The following is a 21,469-nucleotide window of genomic DNA, read 5'->3' as shown; positions in this document are numbered from 1 at the left end:
TGGGGCAGCAGGCTGCTTTATGTGCCAAGGGGTCACAACTGCTCTACCATCTCAGACATGGCTTTCCTGGGGCTGAGGCTGGGGCCCCCAGCTAGTTTGCATGCAAGGGGGTATTGGTGCCATTCTTTTGAGCATGGCTTCTCTGGGGGCAGGGTGTTTGGTTCATGCTTGAGAGCGCACAACTGCTCCACCAGACCAGGCTTGGCTTCCTTGCTGGGTTGGACTGTTTGGTCCATGGGGGCCTGAGCATCCTGTAGGTTCAGAAGCCTGGGTCATGACTGTTCCAATGGGCCTAAGCCTAAGCTTCAAATGGCCATGTGTGGGGCATAGCTGCCACTGGAATGGAGAGGATAGAGTGCCTTCTAGGCAGCTTCTTATAAAGGTATTTTGATCTATATATCCTTGGTAAATCTGTATTTCTGAGACAGCATGAGATCAAGAACTTTCTATTCTACTATCTTGCTTACAAAATTCAACAGCTTATTTCCTCTTTTTTTGTCACAGAGTAATATTCCATTGTGTAGATGTACCATACCATAGTTTGTGTATATATTCATTATTAAATGATACTTAATTGCATGCAGTTCTGGCAATTATGAATAAAGCTGCTATAAACATTCATGTGCAATTTTTCATGTGAATATAAGTTTTCAAGTCATTTAGGGAGATAACAAGCAGTGCAGTTGCTGGATTACATGATAAAAGTAAGTTTAATTTTGCAGGAAATTGCTGAACTGTCTTCCAGAGTGACTGTACCATTTTGCATTCCTGTCAGCAATCAAGAGAATTCCTGTTGCTCCACATCCTCACCAGCATTTGTTGTCATCAGTGTTCTGGATTTTAGACTGAATGTAGTGATTTCATTTTTTCCTCTTCTAGATGCTGTCTAACTTTTATTGTGATTTGGTCCCATGAGTTGTTTTAAATTGTGTTATACAAGAATTTCTTAGTGTATAGAGTTTCCTATGTTTTCAAATTGCTTTTTAATTTTAATTCCATTATGGTTAGAGTGTGTTTATTTTGGTGGTTATCTGTGGAAATTTTCATTCTGATCTAGTTAAGTGGTGACTTTGTGAGTTTCCGTGTGCTTAAAAAGAGTGCAAACCTCTCATTGTGGCTGCCCTGCAGGTTAGTTTATATAATAAATAAGTTTCCTCATCCCTGAACCTGCCTGGTACCTTTCGCAATATATTAGATGTTTAACACTAAGGATCTGTTTTGTTCTAGAAAGTTATTTTTATCTGTCCTCATTACAGTCCTGCTCTGAAGTCCAGACAATGGAGGGGTAAGCAAAATGACCTCAGACTGAGCCAGGAAATTTCAAGTCACCTGCTGTAGGTTACTACTAATGGAGCACTGCCTATTTACCTGGACACCAAATTATCCAGTGCCAAAATGATGTCTCCTTCAGGTCTAGATCCCTTAGCCATATGGCCCTTCTTGCCAGACTGGACCTGAAAAATATTTCTGCATATGACATTCCTGTTTCACCTACAAAAGGCATGGTTTTGACCCAGGACAAAGTTCGCCTCCAATCTTATCCACACTATTTCTCTTTGCTTTCCTGATAAGGGATAAACATTTATGTCCTGCCTATAAATGCAGTGGTTCAAAGTCCAGAGTCCCTATGCTTCTAGCACATTACAGCCATGTCTAGGTGCAGAAGACTCTAAGGAGAACAGTGCAGTTTGCCCTCAGCCCATGCAGAGCCTCTCCATGGCTTCTGTACCTCGAGCATTAGGCCAGATCTCTTCTCTCTAATCCATCTGTCACCTCTCCTGTCATCTGTTTCCATGCTGTGAGGTCCATCCGCAGAACACCTCCATGGCTCTCATGCTCAGTTTGGTTCTGAGTCTCCTCAAGTTGGGATCAGGTAAGACTGATGTTTGTTTCCTTCTCATTGACTAAAGTTTGAGTTCTTTAGCTACGATGATTGCAGCAGAATGGAATGGGGGCATTTTTATTGTTTCTGTTCCTTTGGCTTCTCCTAGCCTCAGCCTGGGGAAGGATCAGGCACTGTGGAAACAATTATAGTAGCTTCTAAATACTGGACACACAGGTGTTGGAGAGGCACCATGATCGTAGATGTGGACACACCAAATGTGTTAAAGTGAATAGATTCGGTGTTTGTCCCAGATGGGCTAAGCGGTATAGGCAGGGTTATTAGAGCACCCAGGTTGCTGACATGGATGCCCAGCTGGGAAGAGACACTATTAGAATTTTTGGGGAAAAGACAGTTTGTCCAGCTGACACGGTGAGTTAGAAATGTCTGTGGTATGAGACATGAGGTGGAGGAAGGTGTACAGGTCTTGAGGTGATAAATTAGCTGAAACCTAGCATATTCTGGGAAGAAATCCACTCTTCTTTCTCCCTCCAGTTACTGTTAACACAGAACCTAGTATATAAGTTGTTAAGTAATTGAATAAAATTCACAGAGGAAGCTTGAGGTTGGAGCAGAATGTCGGTTGCTAGGTGGTCAGTACCCAGCCATGGAAGATTCGATTAACTGTGTTCACTTTCTGTCTGTAAAGATTCATCCTACCACCTGTCCACCTATATCTTTTTTTGCTAAATAAAGCTAAAAGAACAGAAATAAGGGCAATCAAAACATATAGCATGTTTCCTTAAAACAAAAAACCCATATGTGTTATTAATAGGAGAATCTCTCATTTCAGCTTGTTTTCATTTATTTTCTGATGAGCTTCTTTGTCTCCTTTCTGTTTCTGGGTGAGGCAGCAGGGAATCATGGAAATGATCTTGGCGATAAAAACATTTTGTTTTTTAAAACTCTTATTTCAACTGTTTGTGACTTTATGGTTCATAGCTTCCTTCAGTGTTGGTTTGCTGATGATTACATGAAGTTACGATCACATTCCTGATGGGGTTGTGGCGAGGACTGCATGAGCTTGTGCATGTAGAATGCACAGAGCTGCACTGGTGCATGCCATGTTGCAGCAACAGGCAGTCTTGTTCCTTTCTCATCTTCAAGGGAAGGAAGTAGAAAGAGTGAAAGGAGATGTCATAGGCAAGAGAGATGACAGCAGCAAGAGCTGGCTGGTGAAACAGAGGTACCCTGGAAAATGTTACCTTGCCTCGAGAGCCCCACACAGCCCTGAAGGCAGCATCCATAGCAGCCCAGCTTGTATAGGCTGGGTCCCAAAATCTCACCTAAGATAAGGGCCTTCCTGCCAGTGATTTGTTCAGCAGGTGATTCTGGAAAACAAAGTGAAGGAGTGCAGAGAGTGAAGCCATAGAAGGTGTGTGGGAGGAAAGCCATAGAAGGGGTGCTAATGAGCAGGTTGCTGCAGTGGCAACTGGGACCCAGTCCCACTGGGATCATTGGAGGAACTGTATAGATGGTGGCTCAGAGTCATCCCAGCATCTACTGTCTCCTTTCCCTGCTGGGCGAGATGTGCCCCAGAACTATTAAAATCTCAAATCTCTGAGCTGCCCTGTGCCAGGGCTAAGTAGGTTCCAAAGGTTCCAGGAAGGAAGCCCTCAGCAGAAAGGCAGAGGCCAGGCTCCAGGGGCGGAACTGTAGGGAAGTGTCCATTCCACTGCAGGGGACTCAGGGTTGGGTGGTAGGAGCAGGGCCTTAACATCTGCTATACCAGGTCAGCAGCTGATCAGACATCAGGCTGCAAAGTCATGTCTCATTTAATAGTAGTCTTGAAGATGCATGAGTGAAATACATTTTAGCAAGATTGATAAAAATTTAATTAAACTAAAAAATAATTGGTGCTAAAATTTAAAAAATCCACTTATCTAGAAATTCACACATGTGATTCACTTTGCCTCTGATGCACATGCACACACCACACACAGGCAGATCTATATACCATAAATGGATGCATGTGAATTAATCAAGAGACATTTCAAACAAAGTGGGTGGCTACTTAGAAGATGAAGGGAGTGGGCCTCCATAGTTTTACATCTAAGAAGCACTGTAATCCTTACAGGGTAGGAAGAGTGATTTACACCAGGAAAATTACTCAAATGATTGTTAAACAGATGAGCAAGTAAGAAAGGAAATTGTACTCACCGTTCATATGAGTAACTTGTTTGTGGAGCCTGTTCTCTGTGATGGGCTCTGTGCTGAACAAGGGAGTACCATGCTGAGCAAGAGAATCAGGCCCTGTCCCCACAGAGCCAAGAGCTGTGCAGGGGAGGCTCACAGAAAATGTGTAATTGTCACCCTTGAAGCAAGACTATGAAGAAAGTTTCAAAGCAAGGTGAGGACATAGGTGTACCAAGATTTTTTTTTTTTTTAAAGCAGGCAAGACATGTTGACAAAGCACCAGATGAAGCACCATTGAGTGCTAAAATAAAGTGTAAAAACGTACTACACAAGTGTAAAAAGTACATGCTTGGGAAAGTATAAGTCACACATGAATGTGCTAAAGAATAAATGTGTGGAAAATAAACTGTAAAATCTTGTTTCTGTGTCATAGCATATCTTTCAGAACTTTGAAGAACTAGTAGATTTTCGAATTAACTAAGGAAGTACAAATAAACGTGTGCACCATGGGTGGAAATAAAATATTCCTCTATAGTAGTCATAAAACAATTATATAACATTGTGTTTGAAGGAAATCTTAACAAATTGTCCCAAACTGTAGGCTTTAGGGCTCATCTTCTTCTCTGAGTTAGAAAGACGTCGACTTTGGATTTTAGCAAGGAAGATGGAAAGGGGGCTTTTTTAAAATTGAAGCCAATGGACAGAGGGGAGAGAATATAGCAATGTAATCTCCTTGAATCAAAGGGTCTGCATTTAGAAAGGGACTTTCTTTCCTGTGGATAACATGGTTTTCTCATCTTGAAAATAAAGACATTAATAATACACATCTTGAAAATAAAGACTTTTTTAAATGTCTTTCTCATCTTGAAAATAAAGACATTAATAATAATGCAGGTGCTACTGAAGACCGAATGAAGTAATTGATGTGGACATGGTTTGTCAAATGTAAGATGTACAAATGCAAGTCACTGGATTTAGCAATAGGATTGTGGGTTGTGGGCTAGGCAGTGGCTTACACCTGTAATCCCAGCACTTTGGGAGGTCAAGGCAGGCGGATCATGAGATCAGGAGTTCGAGACCAGCCTGACCAACATGGTGAAACCCCGTCTCTACTAAAAATGCAAAAATTATCTGGGCATGGTGGTGGGTGCCTGTAATCCCAGCTACTCAGGAGGCTGAAGCTGGAGAATAACTTGAACCTGGGAGGCAGAGGTTGCAGTGAGCTGAGATCGTGCCACTGCACTGCAGCCTGGGTGACAGAGCGAGACTCCATCTCAAAAAAAGAAAAAAAAAAAAGGATTATGATGAATGTTTCTCCCTGATGTACTTCTCCAGCCCAGCCCACTGGAGCCCTGAGTAGGTCACACTGTAAAGGTTTTTGATTATTTTTCTTTTTATTTCTTCCCATAGGGCAGTGGCAGGTGTTTGGGCCAGGCAAGCCTGTCCAGGCCTTGGTGGGGGAGGACGCAGTGTTTTCCTGTTTCCTCTCTCCTGAGACCAATGCAGAGGCCACGGAAGTGCGGTTCTTCAGGGGCCAGATCTCTAGTGTGGTCTACCTCTACAGGAAAGGGAAGGACCAGCCATCTATGCAGATGCCACAGTATCAAGCCAGGACAAAATTGGTGAAGGATTCTATTGCAGAGGGACGCGTCTCTCTGAGGCTGGAAAACATTACTGTCTTGGATGCTGGCCTTTATGGATGCTGGATTGGTTCCCAGTCTTATCACCAGGAGGCTGTCTGGGAGCTGCAGGTGTCAGGTCAGTTTCATATTTTGTAACCTAGTTATCCCAAAGAACCATCCTAGACTTTATAAGTGGTTTGTTAAATAAGGAAATTTTAAAATTTTAGGTCATTTAGTTAGAAGGCAGTATTCTACACTGTAAGTTCCTTCTGTGTTGTGTGTATATTTCTATGTATTTTATCACGTTTAAATTCATGTAACCACCATCACATCAAGGTATAGAACTACCCCATCATCACAAAGATGTCCCTCTGCTACCCCTTTATGGTCACGCCCACCCCTTCTCAACACCCAGCTGGGGTTCTCCATCTCCCTGATGTTGTAATTTCAAGAATGTTACCTACACAGAGTCACACCACAGGTGACATTTTGAGATTGACTTTTTATTTATTTTTATTTATTTATTTATTTTTATTTTATTTTATGTTTTTTTCCATTTATTTTATTGCATTTTACGTTTCGCGGTACATGTGAAGAACATGCAAGATTGTTGCATAGGTAGACACGTGACAGTGTGATTTGCTGCCTTCCTCCCCATCACCTACATCTGGCATCTCTCCCCTTGCTATCTCTCCTCACCCCCCACCATCCCTCCCTTATTTCCCCCCAACTGACCCCAGTGTGTAGTGCTCCCCTCCCTGTGTCCATGTGTTCTCATTGTTCAACACCCGCCTATGAGTGAGAACATGCGGTGTTTGATCTTCTGCTCTTCTGTCAGTTTGCTGAGAATGATGGTTTCCAGGTTCATCCATGTCGCTACAAAGGACCCAAACTCATCCTTTTTGATGGCTGCATAATATTCCATGGTGTATATGTGCCACATTTTCCCTATCCAGTCTATCGTCGATGGGCATTTGGGTTGGTTCCAGGTCTTTGCTATTGTAAACAGTGCTGCAATGAACATTCGTGTGCACGTGTCCTTATAGTAGAACAATTTATAATCCTTTGGATACATACCCAGTAATGGGATTGCTGGGTCAAATGGAATTTCTATTTATAGGTCCTTGAGGAATCGCCACACTGTCTTCCACAATGGTTGAACTAATTTACACTCCCACCAACAGTGTAAAAGTGTTCCTATTTCTCCACATCCTCTCCAGCATCTGTTGTCTCCAGATTTTTTAATGATCGCCATTCTAACTGGTGTGAGATGGTATCTCAATGTAGTTTTGATTTGCATTTCTCTGATGACCAGTGATGATGAGCATTTTTTCATATGTTTGTTGGCCTCACGTATGTCTTCTTTTATAAAGTATCTGTTCATATTCTTTGCCCACTTTTGAATGGGCTTGTTTGTTTTTTTCTTGTAAATCTGTTTTAGTTCTTTGTAAATTCTGGATATCAGCCCTTTGTCAAATGGGTAAACTGCAAATTTTTTTCCCATTCTGTTGGTTGCCAATTCACTCTAATGACTGTTTCTTTTGCTGTGCAGAAGCTGTGGAGTTCGATTAGGTCCCATTGTCTATTTTGGCTTTTGTTGTCAATGCTTTTGGTGTTTTGGTCATGAAGTCCTTGCCTACACCTATGTCCTGAATGGTTTTGCCTAGATTTTCTTCTAGGGTTTTTATGGTGTTAGGTCTTATGTTTAAGTCTTTAATCCATCTGGAGTTAATTTTAGTGTAAGGTGTCAGGAAGGGGTCCAGTTTCTGCTTTCTGCACATGGCTAGCCAGTTTTCCCAACACCATTTGTTAAACAGGGGATCCTTTCCCCATTGCTTGTTTTTGTCTGGTTTGTCAAAGATCAGATGGTTGTAGATATGTTGTGTTGCCTCCAAGACCTCTGTTCTGTTCCATTGGTCTATATCTCTGTTTTGGTACCAGTACCATGCTGTTTTGATTACTGTAGCCTTGTAGTATAGTTTGAAGTCCGGTAGTGTGATGCCCCCCGCTTTGTTCTTTTTGCTTAGAATTGACTTGGCTATGCAGGCTCTCTTTTGGTTCCATATGAAGTTTAAGGTGGTTTTTTCCAGTTCTGTGAAGAAGGTCATTGGTAGCTTGATGGGGATAGCGTTGAATCTGTAGATTGCTTTGGGCAGTATGGCCATTTTCACGACATTGATTCTTCCTAACCATGAACATGGGATGTTTCTCCATCTGTTTGTTTCCTCTCTTATTTCGTTGAGCAGTGGCTTGTAGTTCTCCTTGAAGAGGTCCTTTATGTTCCTTGCTAGTTGTATTCCTAGGTATTTTATTCTTTTTGTGGCAATTGTGAATGACTGTTCGTTCTTTACTTGGCTCTCTGTTCGTTCTTGACTTGGCTCTCTTTAAGTCTGTTATTTGTGTACAGGAATGCATGTGATTTTTGCACATTGATTTTGTATCCTGAGACTTTGCTGAAGTTGCTTATCAGTTTCAGGAGCTTTTGGGCTGAGACAAAGGATGGAGTCTTCTAGATATACAATCATGTCGTCTGCAAATAGAAACAATTTGACTTCCGCCTTTCCTATTTGAATACCCTTTATTTATTTTTCTTGCCTGATTGCTCTGGCTAGAACTTCTAGTACTATATTGAATAGGAGTGGTGAGAGAGGGAATGCTTGTCTAATGCCAGACTTCAAGGGGAATGCTTCCAGTTTTTGCCCAGTCAGTATGATATTGGCTGTTGTTTTGTCATAAATAGCGTTTATTATTTTGAGATACGTTCCATCAATACCTAGTTTATTGAGGGTTTTTAGCATAAAGGGCTGTTGAATTTTGCCAAAGGCCTTCTCTGCATCAATTGAGATAATCATGTGGTTTTTGTCTTTGGTTCTGTTTATGTGGTGAATTACGTTTATAGACTTGTGTATGTTGAACCAGCCCTGCCACCTCGGGATGAAGCCTACTTGATCATGGCGGATAAGCTTTTTGATGTGCTGTTGCAATCAGCTTGTCAGTATTTTTTGAAGATTTTTGCGTCTATGTTCATCATGCATATTGGCCTGAAGTTTTCTTTTCTTGTTGAGTCTCTGCCAGGTTTTGGTATCAGGATGATGTTGGTCTCATAAAATGATTTGGGAAGAATTCCTTCTTTTTGTATTGTTTGGAATCGTTTCAGAAGGAATGGTACCAGCTACTCTTTGTATGTCTGGTAGAATTCAGCTGTGAACCCTTCTGGACCCAGGTTTTTTTGGGTGGTAAGCTCTTAATTGCTGCCTCAACTTCAGACCTTGTTATGGGTCTGTTCAGGGTTTTGGCTTCTTCCTGGTTTAGGCTTGGGAGGAGGCAAGTGTCCAGGAATTTATCCATTTCTTCCAGGTTTACTAGTTTATGTGCATAGAGTTGTTTGTAATAATCTCTGGTGATGGTTTGAATTTCTGTGGAATCTGTGGTGATATCCCCTTTATCATTTTTTATTGCATCAATTTGGTTATTCTCTCTTTTCTTTTTTATTAATCTGGCTAGTGGTCTATCTATTTTGTTGATCTTTTCAAAAAACCAGCTCCTGGATTTATTGATTTTTTGAAAGGTTTTTTGTGTCTCTATCTCCTTCAGTTCTGCTCTGATCTTAGCTATTTCTTGTCTTCTGCTAGACTTTGAGGTTTTTTGATCTTGCTCCTCTAGCTCTTTCAGTTTTGACGACAGGGTGTGAATTTTTGATCTCTCCTTGCTTCTCATGTGGGCACTTATTGCTATATATTTTCCTCTAGAGACTGCTTTAAATGTGTCCCAGAGATTCTAGTATGTTGTGTCTTCATTCTCATTGGTTAGAAAAACATCTTTATTTCTGCCTTCATTTCATTGTTTATCCAGTCAACATTCAAGAGCAAGTTGTTCAGTTTCCATGAAGCTGTGCGGTTCTGGGTTAGTTTTTGAATTCTGAGTTCAAACTTGATTGCACTGTGGTCTGAGAGACTGTTTGTTAAGATTTCCGTTCTTTTGCATTTGCTGAGGAGTGATTTACTCCCAATTGTGTGGTCAATTTTAGAGTAGGTGTGATGTGGTGCTGAGAAGAACGTATATTCTGTGTATTTGGGGTGGAGAGTTCTGTAAATGTCTATTAGGTTTGCTTGGTCCAGGTCTGAGTTCAAGTCCTCGATGTGCTTGTGGATTTTCTGTCTGGTTGATGTGTCTAATATTGACAATGGGGTGTTGAAGTCTCCCACTATAACTGTGTGGGAGTCTAAGTCTCTTTGTAAGTCATTAAGAACTTGCCTTATGTATCTGGGTGCTCCTGCATTTGGTGTGTATATATTTAGGATCGTTAGCTCTTCTTGTTGCATTGATCCTCTTACCATTTTGTAATGTCCTTCTTTTTCTCTTTTGATCTTTGTTGCTTGAAAGTCTAATTTATCAGAGATGAGAATTGCAACTCCTCCTTTTTTTTTTGCTCTCCATTTGCTTGGTAAATCTTCCTCCACCCCTTTATTTTGAGCCTTTGTGTATCCTTGCATGTGAGATGGGTTTACTGGACACAGAACACCGATGGGTTTCGGTTTTTTATCCAATTTGGCAGTCTGTGTCTTTTGATTGGGGCATTTAGTCCATTTACATTTAGGGTTAATATTATTATGTGTGAATTTGATACTGCCATTTTGGTGCTAGCTGGCTGTTTTGCCCATTAGTTGATGGAGATTCTTCATTGTGTTGATTCTCTTTACCATTTGGCATGTTTTTGGAGTGGTTAGTCCTGGTTGTTCCTTTATACGTGTAGAGCCTCTTTCAGGATCTCTTGTAAAGCAGGCCTGGTGGTGACAAAATCTCTGAGTACTTGCTTGTTCACAAAGGATTTTATTTTTCCTTCACTTATGAAGTTTAGTTTGGCTGGATGTGTAAGTCTGGGTTGAAAGTTCTTTTCTTTAAGGATGTTGAATATTGGCCCTCACTCTCTTCTGGCTTGTAGGGTTTCTGCCAAGAGATCTGCTGTGAGTCTGATGGGCTTCCCTTTGTGGGTAACTTGACCTTTCTCTCTGGCTGCCCTTAGTATTTTCTCCTTCATTTCAACCCTGGTGAATCTGACGATTATGTGCCTTGGGGTTCCTCTTCTTGAGGAATATCTTTGTGGTGTTCTCTGTATTTCCTGGACTTGAATATTGACCTGCCTTGCTAGGCTGGGGAAGTTTTCCTGGATAATATCCTGAAGAGTATTTTCCAGCTTGGATTCATTCTCTTTGCCATATCCTGGTACACCTATCAAACGTAGATTAGGTCTTTTCACATAGTCCCACATTTCTTGGAGACTTTGTTCATTCCTTTTTACCCTTTTTTCTCTATTCTTGCCTTCCTGTTTTATTTCATTGAGTTGATCTTCGACCTCTGATATCCTTTCTTCTGCTTGGTCAATTTGACTGTTGACACTTGTGCATGCTTCGCGAAGTTCTCGTGTTGTGTTTTTCAGCTCCATCAATTCACTTATATTCCTTTCTATTTTGTCCATTCTCGTTAGCATTTCGTCAAATCTTTTTTCAAGGTTCTTAGTTTCTTTGCATTGGGTTAGGACATGTTCTTGTAGTTCACAGAAGTTTCTTACTACCCACCTTCTGAAGTCTGATTCTGTCATTTCATCATACTCGTTCTCCATCCAACCTTGTTCCCTTGCTGGTGAGGAGTTGTGATCCCTTGCAGGAGGGGAGGTGTTCTGGTTTCGGGTGTTTTCATCCTTTTTGTGCTGGTTTCTTCCCATCTTTATGGATTTATCCACCTGTCGTCTTTGTAGTTGCTGGCTTTCAGATTGGGTCTCTGAGTGGACGTTCTGTTTGTTGATGATGAGGTTATTTCTGTTTCTTGGTTTTCCTTCTAACAGTCTGGCCCCTCTGCTGTAGGTCTGCTGAGGTCCACTCCAGGCCCTGCTTGCCTGGGATCATCTGCAGCAGCCTCTGTGCTTTCACTGGGAGCTGCAATCCTGTGCTGTTCCTAAATGGCCATCTTGGATCCACCCCCGAGATTGACTTTTCAAATTCAGCATAATCCTCTTGAGATCTGTCCAAAATATTGACTGTATTAATACTTTATTTCTTTTTTCCACACTGTCAAATAGTAGTTTTCCTTATGAAAATTTATTTTTAAATAACAAATAAAAATTATGGCTCACTTGTCCTACAATTTTTTTTGTTTATCTGACATAGCAGGGAGCAAATGTAAGCTCCAGGATGCTGTGAATTCCCCTGACAATGAATCACTCAATGCTCTGTTAACTTGACTGTACTTCCATAGTCGCACCACCCTTCACAGTGAAATTTATTTGACGGGGCTGGGTGTAATTCCAACACTTTGAGACACTGAGGCAGGAGGACTGCTTGAGTCCAAGAGTTCAAGGCCAGCCTGGGCATATGGGAAGACCTCATCTTTATTCAAAAAAAAAAAAAAAATAGAGAAGAAGAAAGAAAAAAAGAAAAAAAAAGAGATTTATTGTTTACAGTTGTTGCCCTGTGCGGTCAGTGAGTTGTGAAGAGCCTGTCTCCTGATTAAACACCTGTGAGTGGGGCTGCTCTAACGATAGTGGATTATCAGAACTTATTAACAGTAGCGTCACTAAAATTGGTATATAACTCCCCACTGCTAAATTTGACTAACTTAAAATAATTTTAAAGAAACCACCATGAGTGATATTTCAGGCCTGACCATAAGCAATTTTCAAAAGCGTTTCCTGGAAAGCCTCCTCTTCATAGAAGACCTGGAATATAATCAATGCTTTGCAATCTCTGACGAGAGTTTCAGGTGAGCCCTCAGTCCCCTCTAAGCTCTTCTGGTCTTTACACATTTTCATTTCTAGCCCAGGCATTTTCATTCTCAGGTCTTTATCTCAGGCCTTGGGCAGAATTTTCAAGTGCCTTATATCAAGGAGGAGAATGTGGAGTCCTAATTAGGGAAAAGGAGTCAGGCTGGCAGGACCAGGTAAAAACAAAAAGTAAAAAAAAGGAAATAAACTATAAACATGCCTTTTTTCATGTCTAGAAAATTTAAACAAAAGACAAAGCAGATAATTTACAGATCTACCTTTCTTTATCATCCTGGACATACAGCCCAGGATATACGACCCAGAACTTACAAACTTCCTGCTTACCATCAAGCACCTCAATTTATCAAACATCCCAGCTGACAAAATAATATGTTAGGCTCCCTGCTACCTCGGCCTTATCAATGAGCTCAAGTTTCATTCTATAAAATCCCCAGCAAGCCGTTGTTTTCTTGCAGTTAGCTTCTCTCATGCTAACTTGCTAATTGCCTTCCATGGAAAGAATTTTCCCACTTTCTCTAATAAATCTGCCTTTCTCTACCTACAACTGCCTTGGTAAATTCTTTTACCCCCACACCACTGGCCGTTGTTCCCCCATGACAGAAAAGGCAAACTCTAAAACACTTTTCTCTACACTGTCTTAGTATCCAGTATCTTACATTCCAGTTCCTCCTCCCTAGACCTCCTCCTGAGTTCAGGCTTCATAAAGCTGTGAAGCCCTTTGCTCAGAACTCCATCAATAGTCAGTCAGCCCCACCTGTGTGATGATCCATCTGCCCCTCAACTGGAATTCCATTCCATGGGGGAGGATGAAACAGGGAGGAGTTGGCATCTTCCTTGGTTTAGCTCTTGCTTGTACTTTTATATCAACTGATTAGAGGCTTCACTATTACTTTAATTTGGATCATTGTTCCTTTAATCTGTTACTCCTACACCTGGCAGCTCAGCTGTCTCTCTACATTAGCTGAGCTCCTGAGAAGCGTTTCATCAGAAGCAGTTATGTCTTTCTCATTTCATCATGATTAGTGCTTAGAAATAGCCAAGCATACATAGTAGTTGCTAAAAAATGGCAAACAAACATAGGCCATGGGAAGGCTTTTGCCAAAGGTAGTGGTTTTAGTGTTTGAGTCTCTGTAAGAGAGAGAATGTGTGGGGCTGTGCTGAATGCACCTGACTCAGAATTGCTGTGGCTTTGTGATGTGATCTTTGCTTTCAACCTTCCCTGTTTTCTCCCTAGCACTGGGCTCAGTTCCTCTCATTTCCATCATGGCATATGTTGACAGAGGCATCCAGCTACTCTGTCGGTCCTCGGGCTGGTTCCCCCGGCCCACAGCGAAGTGGAAAGGTCCACAAGGACAGGAATTGTCCACAGACTCCAGGACAAACATGGACATGCATGGCCTGTTTGATGTGGAGATCTCCCTAACCGTCCAAGAGAACGCTGGGACCATATCCTGTTCCATGCGGCCTGCTCATCTGAGCCAAGAGGTGGAATCCAGGGTACAGATAGGAGGTGAGTACGGAGAGGGTAAATAGGGAGAGGGAGGAGAAGAGGAGGAGGAGGGGTGAATGCTTCAGTAACTCAGAGCAAGGACAAGAGCCTCCATCTTGGGATTGTTGTTTTATCTTTCTTAGTTTAATGATTTATTTTAAACGTTTAAAATCAATGAGATGTAAAAATAAAGTTATAAACACTTGGTTAGGTGGAAATAGAATTGTTTACAATTCCAGAGGAGTAGAATTAAGTATTTCCATCACCTATGATTATGATGTATCACTGTGATGATTAATTTTTGTGTCCACTTGACTGGGTCATTATTTGCTCAGATTTGGTTAAATATTATTCAGGCTGTTTCTGTGAAGGTGTTTACACATAAGATTCACATTTAAATTGGTAAACTGTGTAAAGAGGGTTGCCCTCCATAATATGGATGGGTTTATCCAATCAGTTGAAGACCTGAATAGAACAAAAGGTTGACCCTCCCCTGAGTGACAGCATCATCTTGCATGATAGCCTTGAAACTGGGACACTGGCTCTTCCTGGCCACAGAGCAGGCTGCTGGCCTTCAGACTCAAACTGAACCACCGGCTCTTTTTATGTCTTGAGCCTGTGAACTCTGGGACAGGAGTGACACCATTGGCTCTTCTGGTTCTCAGGTCTTCTAACTTAAACTGAATCTAATCATTGGCTCTCTTGGGTCTCCAGATTGTGGACTCACTCATGAGTTGGGACCTAAAAGAGCCTCTATGATATATGCAAGCCAATTCTTTATACTAAACCTCTCTTTCTGTCTCTTCTCTTCCTCTCTCCGTTTATCTCCATCTTTCTCCTTCAAATACGTAAAAGAAACAGAATGTATATACACTTTCTGTTAGAAAGTGTACCATACTCCAAAAGAACTAGTTGATTTTTCTGATCTATACGGACCAGAAATTCAGACAATCCATGTCAAATGATATTTGTATATATATATGTATGTATATATACAACCTAATGGTTTTGTTACTCTGGAGAACTCTCACTAATATTGATTTGGTACCAAGAGTATTTCTAGGAAAAAAGAATTTTAGGGATGATTGAAAAGTCATCCCTAAAATTCTAGAATTCCCTAAAATTCTCTGAGCTGGGATTACTGTGCACACCTGTAGTCCCAGCTACTCAGGAGGCTGAGGTGAGAGGATGACTTCAGTCCACAAGTTTGAGACCAGCATAGGCAACATAGCAAGACCCCACCTTCAAACAAACAAAACAGAAAGAGCACTGAAAGTTCATTTGTGATCTAGCAATATAGATATGCAAAATATCACCATTTGCTACCCATAATTAACCACTGGTTGACTGTTATATGATATTTTTAAACATGTTTGTTAACCGAGTGAGTAAGATGAAGTTGGCTGGTTGGTCCTATTCTTGCTAGAAAAAGTGAGGAAACGGAGGAAAGAAAATATGTGCAGAGAAATTTGAATTCTGAGTTTCTTGGTGTTACATAACCTTAAAGCTTCCAAGAGTACCCTGAAAGAGACCCTTTTTTTCTGTAGCCACAGGGCTAAGATTGCTGGAAACCAGATTCAGAACTCATCCTGTGACTGGCTGAATGACAATGGAAATCCAAACCTGTTTCTCAGGATATCTGTTAATGTGAGGGGGCATTGATTAGGAAGAAATAAGATTCATAAAGTTGAAATGGGGATGTATGGGAAGACTCATGAAACTGGGAACATTGAGTCCCTAAATGCTGATGAATCTTTGCCGGTAAAAGTAGTCTCAGTCTCTCTGTGTCAACTGAAAATAGCCTCTCCATTTTCATCTCAAGGAATTAATCCTACATTGCCCAGAAAACTGTAATGGCCTCTCTCCTGAGGCAGTTGCCATGCAAAACAAGCTGATTCTGCTCAGGACCCACCTCTACCATCCCTCTTTGCTTCTAGACCTGTACCTAGGCTCAAGTTTCAGCAGGAACCTAAAGTTGGAAACAATGCATGACTCATTAGAAAGTGTACCACACTCCAAAAGAACTAGTTGATTTTTCTAATCTATACAGACCAGAAATCCAGAGAATCCATGTCAAATGATATTTAGAGTGTAAGGTGGTGGTACAAGGACATATTGCTGGATCAGACCAAATTTAATGGCCTCACTAATCAGAGATTCTTTATTTAATGTTGCAGCTCAGAATGTTAGAAAGGCCTCTATAGTTTGATTGGCTGAAACATGGATCAAAACGTGGCTCACAGAGAGTAACAGATAGGTATGCTGTTAGGAGCCTTTGCCCGGCCCCTATAGGTGAATCATGGCACAGGCCCTCAAGATTTAGGAGCAGAGCCCTGCCATTCTCTATGAATAATTACTGTTCTTTTGAAAAACACATCTTGGGCTAGACCTTAGGAGATACTGAACACTTAGTCATGGGCCACCAAGTTGCAATGTGACTTGAAACAGTAAGAATATAGAATATTTGAACAACAAATTAACAGACTCGATTTAATTGATATTCTTAGAAGGTTGCACCCACAACAAAGCATTGGAAGCACATGTAGAACATAAATTAACTCTCATCAGTCTCAAGCACATAAAATGGTTGACAAAAAGTTTTAAGAAAATGGTATTGTGATTTGGTTTTAGTGTTGTGTCTTCTCCAAAATCCATGTTGAAACTAAATCCCTAATGCATCACTATTAAGAGGTGGGCTTTTTAGGAGGTGATTAAGTCCTGAGGACTATGCCCATATAAATGTGTTAGTGCTTTATAAAAGGGTTTGAGGGGGTAAACTTACCACTTCCCCTCCTTCTGCCATGTGAGGGCACAGAATTCATCCCCTTCAGCAGACACAGCAACAAGGTGCCATCTTGAAACAGATGGAAGTCCTCATCAGATGCCAAACCTGTTGATACTTGATCTTGGACTTCCCAGCCTCCAGACTATGAGAAATATATTTCTATTGTTTATAAATGAGCCAGTCTGTGGTATTTTGTCATAGAAGTACAAATGGACAAAGACTGGTATGATTCAAACAATAATTTCTAATCACAATATAATTAAATTAAATAAGAAAAAGAAAATTTAATATTCATATATGTTTCAAACTTTAAAAACATACTTCAAAAATAACTAAGTTCATTGAAAAAGTCATAATAATTAAAAGTGCTATATGACTCAATGATAATGAAACTATACATACAAACTATCATACAACTATACCTTTAAGAAGTGACATTATTAGGATGGTAAAATAGGAGTTTTCAGTTCTCAAACTCCCACAGAAACACTAATTTTAACAACTACCATGAACAATGATACTTTTGTAGGAGTCTAGGTAGCCAGCTGAGTGGTTCCAACTGGCTGCTCAGGCAAAAAAGCCAAGTTCAGATGCATGGAAGTATAAGAACCGTTTCATTCTACCTGCATCACTACTCTTCCAGGGTAACTCAGTGCCAAGAGAGACTCCCTCAGACCACAGTTTTTGCCATGGGGAAAGCGAGAGCAAAGTGAGTGTCCAGATTCCCCAGGCTCATGGGATGCTGCCCAGGAAACCCTTTCCTGTCTCACTTAATGCAGAGCAGTGAGGGGACCAGTGTGGCTGAATCATCTAGGGGCAGCTAGGAGCAGGGAAAGAGGAGGGGGCTTATGGCAGCCAGTGCATGGACCTCAACAACAAGCAGCAGAACCTACTGGCCAGCTCCTGCATTCTACTAGGAGCCCAACTCACAACCTGCTGAGTCCTCAACCAGCTGATATGTGCCCCCAGCCCTCCACACACCACCCTCTGTGGCCAGAACCCCTTACTTCATCACAGGCAGGCATGTGCTTCCCTGAAGACTGGGCAGGGTAGTCCTGAGCCTCAGCAGGTGTTCATACAAACTTATGCAGTCAGAACACAGGTAGTAATCAGCTTGACTCTGCTGGATTGAGAGAAGGTGCACAATCTTGAATACTTTAGGGAATTGCTCTAGGGATAAATAAATGAAAGGCTCTCCGCAGCTAGCCTGCTTTGCAGGATTGAGAAAAGAAACTACTAAGACTTCCCCTCACCAAGAAGAAACAAGAAGAATAAAGCAGGTACATCCATAAAAAAGATCTGAGAGATTTCCAGAGTATCTAGCCAGGCTGACTGGTCAAGATCTTTCTCCACCAAAGTCTTCCAGTACAGACTGGAGGAGGAGTAACAGAAAGACAAAAAATACTGTCAAACAGAATTAAACAGCACATTAAAAGATTCATTTATCATGATTAAGTGAGCTTTATCCTTGGAACACAAGGATGGTTCAATGTATGCAAATCGATAAATGTGATACACTATCAGAAGGAACAACAAAAACCATATGATCACCTTAATAGATGCAGAAAAAGCATTTGACAACATTCAACACCCTTTCATGACAAAACCAACTTTCAACAAATTAGATATAGAAGAAATATAGCTCAATACAATAAAGGCCATATGTAACATGCACACAGAGTATATACCCAGTGGTGGTCTTAGTCCATTTTATGCTACCGTAGCAGAATACCTGAGATTGGATAATTGATAATGAACAGGGGTTTATTTGGCTCATGGTCCTGGAGGCTGGGAAGTCTAAGATCACAGGGTCACATCTGGTGAGGGCCTTCTAGCTGTGTAGTTCCATGGAGAAAGGTGGAAGGGCAAGAGAGCGAGAGAGAGGAAGAAAACTGCTTCTGCAATAATGGCATTAATTCACTCATGAAGGCAGGCTCCTCATGGCCTTGTTACCTCTTAAAAGTCCCACCTGTCAACACTATTGCATTGGGGATTAAGTTTTCAACACATAAACTTGGGGAATACATTGAAATCATAGTGATGATGAAAAATTTTTAAACAGCAGCATAATCTATGGAATGTAGCAAAAGCAGTTCTAAAAGTTTACAGCTATAAATGTCTATATTAAGAAAAAAGAAAGATCTTAAATGAACAACCTGTTTATACCACAAGAAATTAGAAAAAAAAGCCAAAACTTAGCAGAAGGAAGGAAAAAATAATAATTAGAGCAGAAATAAATGAAATAGAAAAACAATAAAAAGATCAATAAAACTGAATGTTGTTTAATTGAAAAGACAAACACAACTGACAAACCTTTACTTAGATTAACCAAAAAAAAAAAGAGCTGACTCAAATAAATTATAAATAAAAGATGATACATTACAACTGGTACCACAGAAATTTAAAATGTCATGAGACTATCTCAGTTTCCCCTATCCACGGGGGTTACATTCCAAGATCCCCAGTGAATGCCAGAAACCACGGATAGTACCAAACCCTATAATTGCTATTTTTCATGTCTCAAATGGAACAGAGCAGGATAATAGAGATTTCATCATGCTGCTCAGAATGGTGTGCAATTCAAAACTTACAAATTGTTTATTTCTGAAACTTTTCATTCAATATTTTTGGGCCAAAATTGATCACAAGTAACTGAAATTATGAAAAGTGAAACCAAAGATAATGTTGGACTACAGCACTATGAAAAATTATAGGCCAACAAATTGGATAACCTAGCAGAAATGGATACATTCCTAGAAACTTACAACCTATAAAAACTGAATCAGAATAATTTTTAAAAAAATTCCAGACCAGTAATGAATTAGGAATAAAATTGATAATCAAAATCTTCCCAACAAAGAAAGTTCCATGACCAGATGGCTCTGCTGATGAATTCCACAAAATATTTAAAGAAAAATTAATGCCAAGACTTTTCAAACTCATGCAAGAAATTAAAGAGGTGGGACTAATTCCAAACTCATGTTATGAGGCCACAATTACCCTGATACAAAAACCACATAAGAACACCACAAAAAAGAAGAGAATTACAAGCCAATGTCCCTTATAAACATAGATGCAAACATTTCCAACAAATATTAGCCAAGCAAATTTATCATAAAAAGAATCATTACAAAATACATTAAAAGAAACATTAGGCCAGGTGCAGTGGCTCATGCCTGTAATTCCAACACTTTGGGAGTCCCAGGCAGGTGGATCACAAGGTCAAGAGATTGAGACTATCCTGTCCAACATGGCGAAACCCCGTCTCTACTAAAAGTAAAAATTAGCTGGGTATGGTGGTGCCCCGTGCCTGTAGTCCTAACTACTCTGGAGCTGAGGCAGGAGAATTGCTTGAACCCAGGAGGCAGAGGTTGCAGTGAGCCAAGTTTGGGCTACTACACTCCAGCCTGGTGACAGAGCAAGACTCCATTAAAAAAAAAAAAAAAAAAAAGAAAGAAAGATTAAAGGAATCCCCATAATCAAGTGGGATTTATCTCTGGGATGCAAGAATGTTTCAACACATGCAAATAAATATAATATATGACATTAACAGAATGAAGAACAACTAATTTGTAATTAGGTTAATAAACGCAGAGAAGGCATTTGACAATATTCAGCAATATTCCATCAACAGATTAGGTAACAAAAGAATGTACTTCAACATAATAAAGGTCATATATGTGTCTACAAAAAGAGTCAAACTCTATAAAACATTAAAATAGGTTTATTCTGGGCCAAATATGAGTGACCAAGGCCCAAGACATAGTCTTAACAGGTCCTGAGAATATGTGCCCAAGGTGGTTGAGTTACAGCTTGATTTTATGTTTTAAGGGGACAGAAGTTACGACAGACATCAATCAAATATGTAAGGTGTATATTGGTTTGGTCTAGAAAGGCAGGACAACTTGAAGTGAGGGCTTCTAAGTCATAGGTGATTCGAAGATTTTCTGGTTGGCAATGGTTGTGAGTTAAGTTATTATTTAAAAGACCTGAAATCCATAGAAAAGAGTGTCTGGGTTAGGATAGGGGGTTGTGGAGACCGAGGTTCTCATATGCAGATGAAGTCTCATAGGTGGCCACTCTTAGAGGCAAATAGATGGCAAATATTTCATATTGAGATCTTTAAAAATTGCTAGACTCTCAGCTAATCTCTTCAGAATAAAAAAAAGACCTGGAAAGGGACGGGGATTCTCTACAGAATGCACATTTCCCCCACAAGAGGCAGCTTTACCAGGTTGTTTCAAAATATGTTAAAGAAGTATGTTTTGGGGTAAAATATTTTAATTCCTTTCAGGGCCTGCTATCTGTCATGTGATGCTATACAATAGGCAGGTTGGAATTTGGTATCTTATTTGCCACAAAGAGTCTGTTTTTCCTCTTAAGATCTCCGTTGTAATGTTAATGATACTCAGTTGTGCCTGAACTCCAAAGGGAGGAGGATATTATGAGGTATGTCCAACCTCACCTTTCCATCATGGCCTGGACTAGTCTTTTTTTTTCCCATTTATTTATTTTATTGCATTTTAGGTTTTGGGGTACATGTGAAGAACATGCAAAATTGTTGCATAGGAACACACGTGGCAGTGTGATTTGCTGCCTTCCTCCCCATCACCTACATCTGGCATTTCTCCCCTTGCTATCTCTCCCCACCTTCCCACCCCCCCCCTCCCCCCCCTCTTTCCCCCCAACTGACCCCAGTGTGTAGTGCTCCCCTCCCTGTGTCCATGTGTTCTCATTGTTCAACACCTGCCTATGAGTGAGAACATGCGGTGTTTGA

The 21,469-nt window shown here is 40.7% G+C and overlaps 1 protein-coding gene and 1 long non-coding RNA gene across 2 annotated transcripts in view; one reads left to right on the top strand and one right to left on the bottom strand.

Annotated features, from left to right (window-relative positions):
• Nucleotides 1-628: 628 nt before the first annotated feature.
• LOC116544719 lies at nucleotides 629-19,514 on the bottom strand. The gene is made up of 3 exons (XR_004266007.1): nucleotides 19,504-19,514; nucleotides 15,816-15,819; nucleotides 629-768 (listed from the first exon to the last, which is right to left on the bottom strand). It is a non-coding gene; the product is annotated as an uncharacterized LOC116544719 (long non-coding RNA).
• The window catches only part of LOC116544718 (butyrophilin-like protein 8), a 40,476-nt gene continuing 20,606 nt past the window's right edge, over nucleotides 1,600-21,469 (top strand). The window contains exons 1-3 of the mRNA XM_032271307.1: nucleotides 1,600-1,873; nucleotides 5,429-5,776; nucleotides 13,653-13,928. Of these exons, the coding sequence (XP_032127198.1) occupies nucleotides 1,825-1,873; nucleotides 5,429-5,776; nucleotides 13,653-13,928 (673 nt within the window). The 5' untranslated portion in view covers nucleotides 1,600-1,824. The remainder of the gene's footprint in view (nucleotides 1,874-5,428; nucleotides 5,777-13,652; nucleotides 13,929-21,469) is intronic.

Source organism: Sapajus apella, unplaced genomic scaffold (assembly GCF_009761245.1).
Source record: "Sapajus apella isolate SASKATOON/1434 unplaced genomic scaffold, GSC_monkey_1.0 scaffold228, whole genome shotgun sequence".
Lineage (NCBI taxonomy): Eukaryota > Metazoa > Chordata > Mammalia > Primates > Cebidae > Sapajus > Sapajus apella.
Note: the sequence above shows the minus strand (reverse complement) of the source record. Positions and strands in the feature narration are given on the sequence as shown.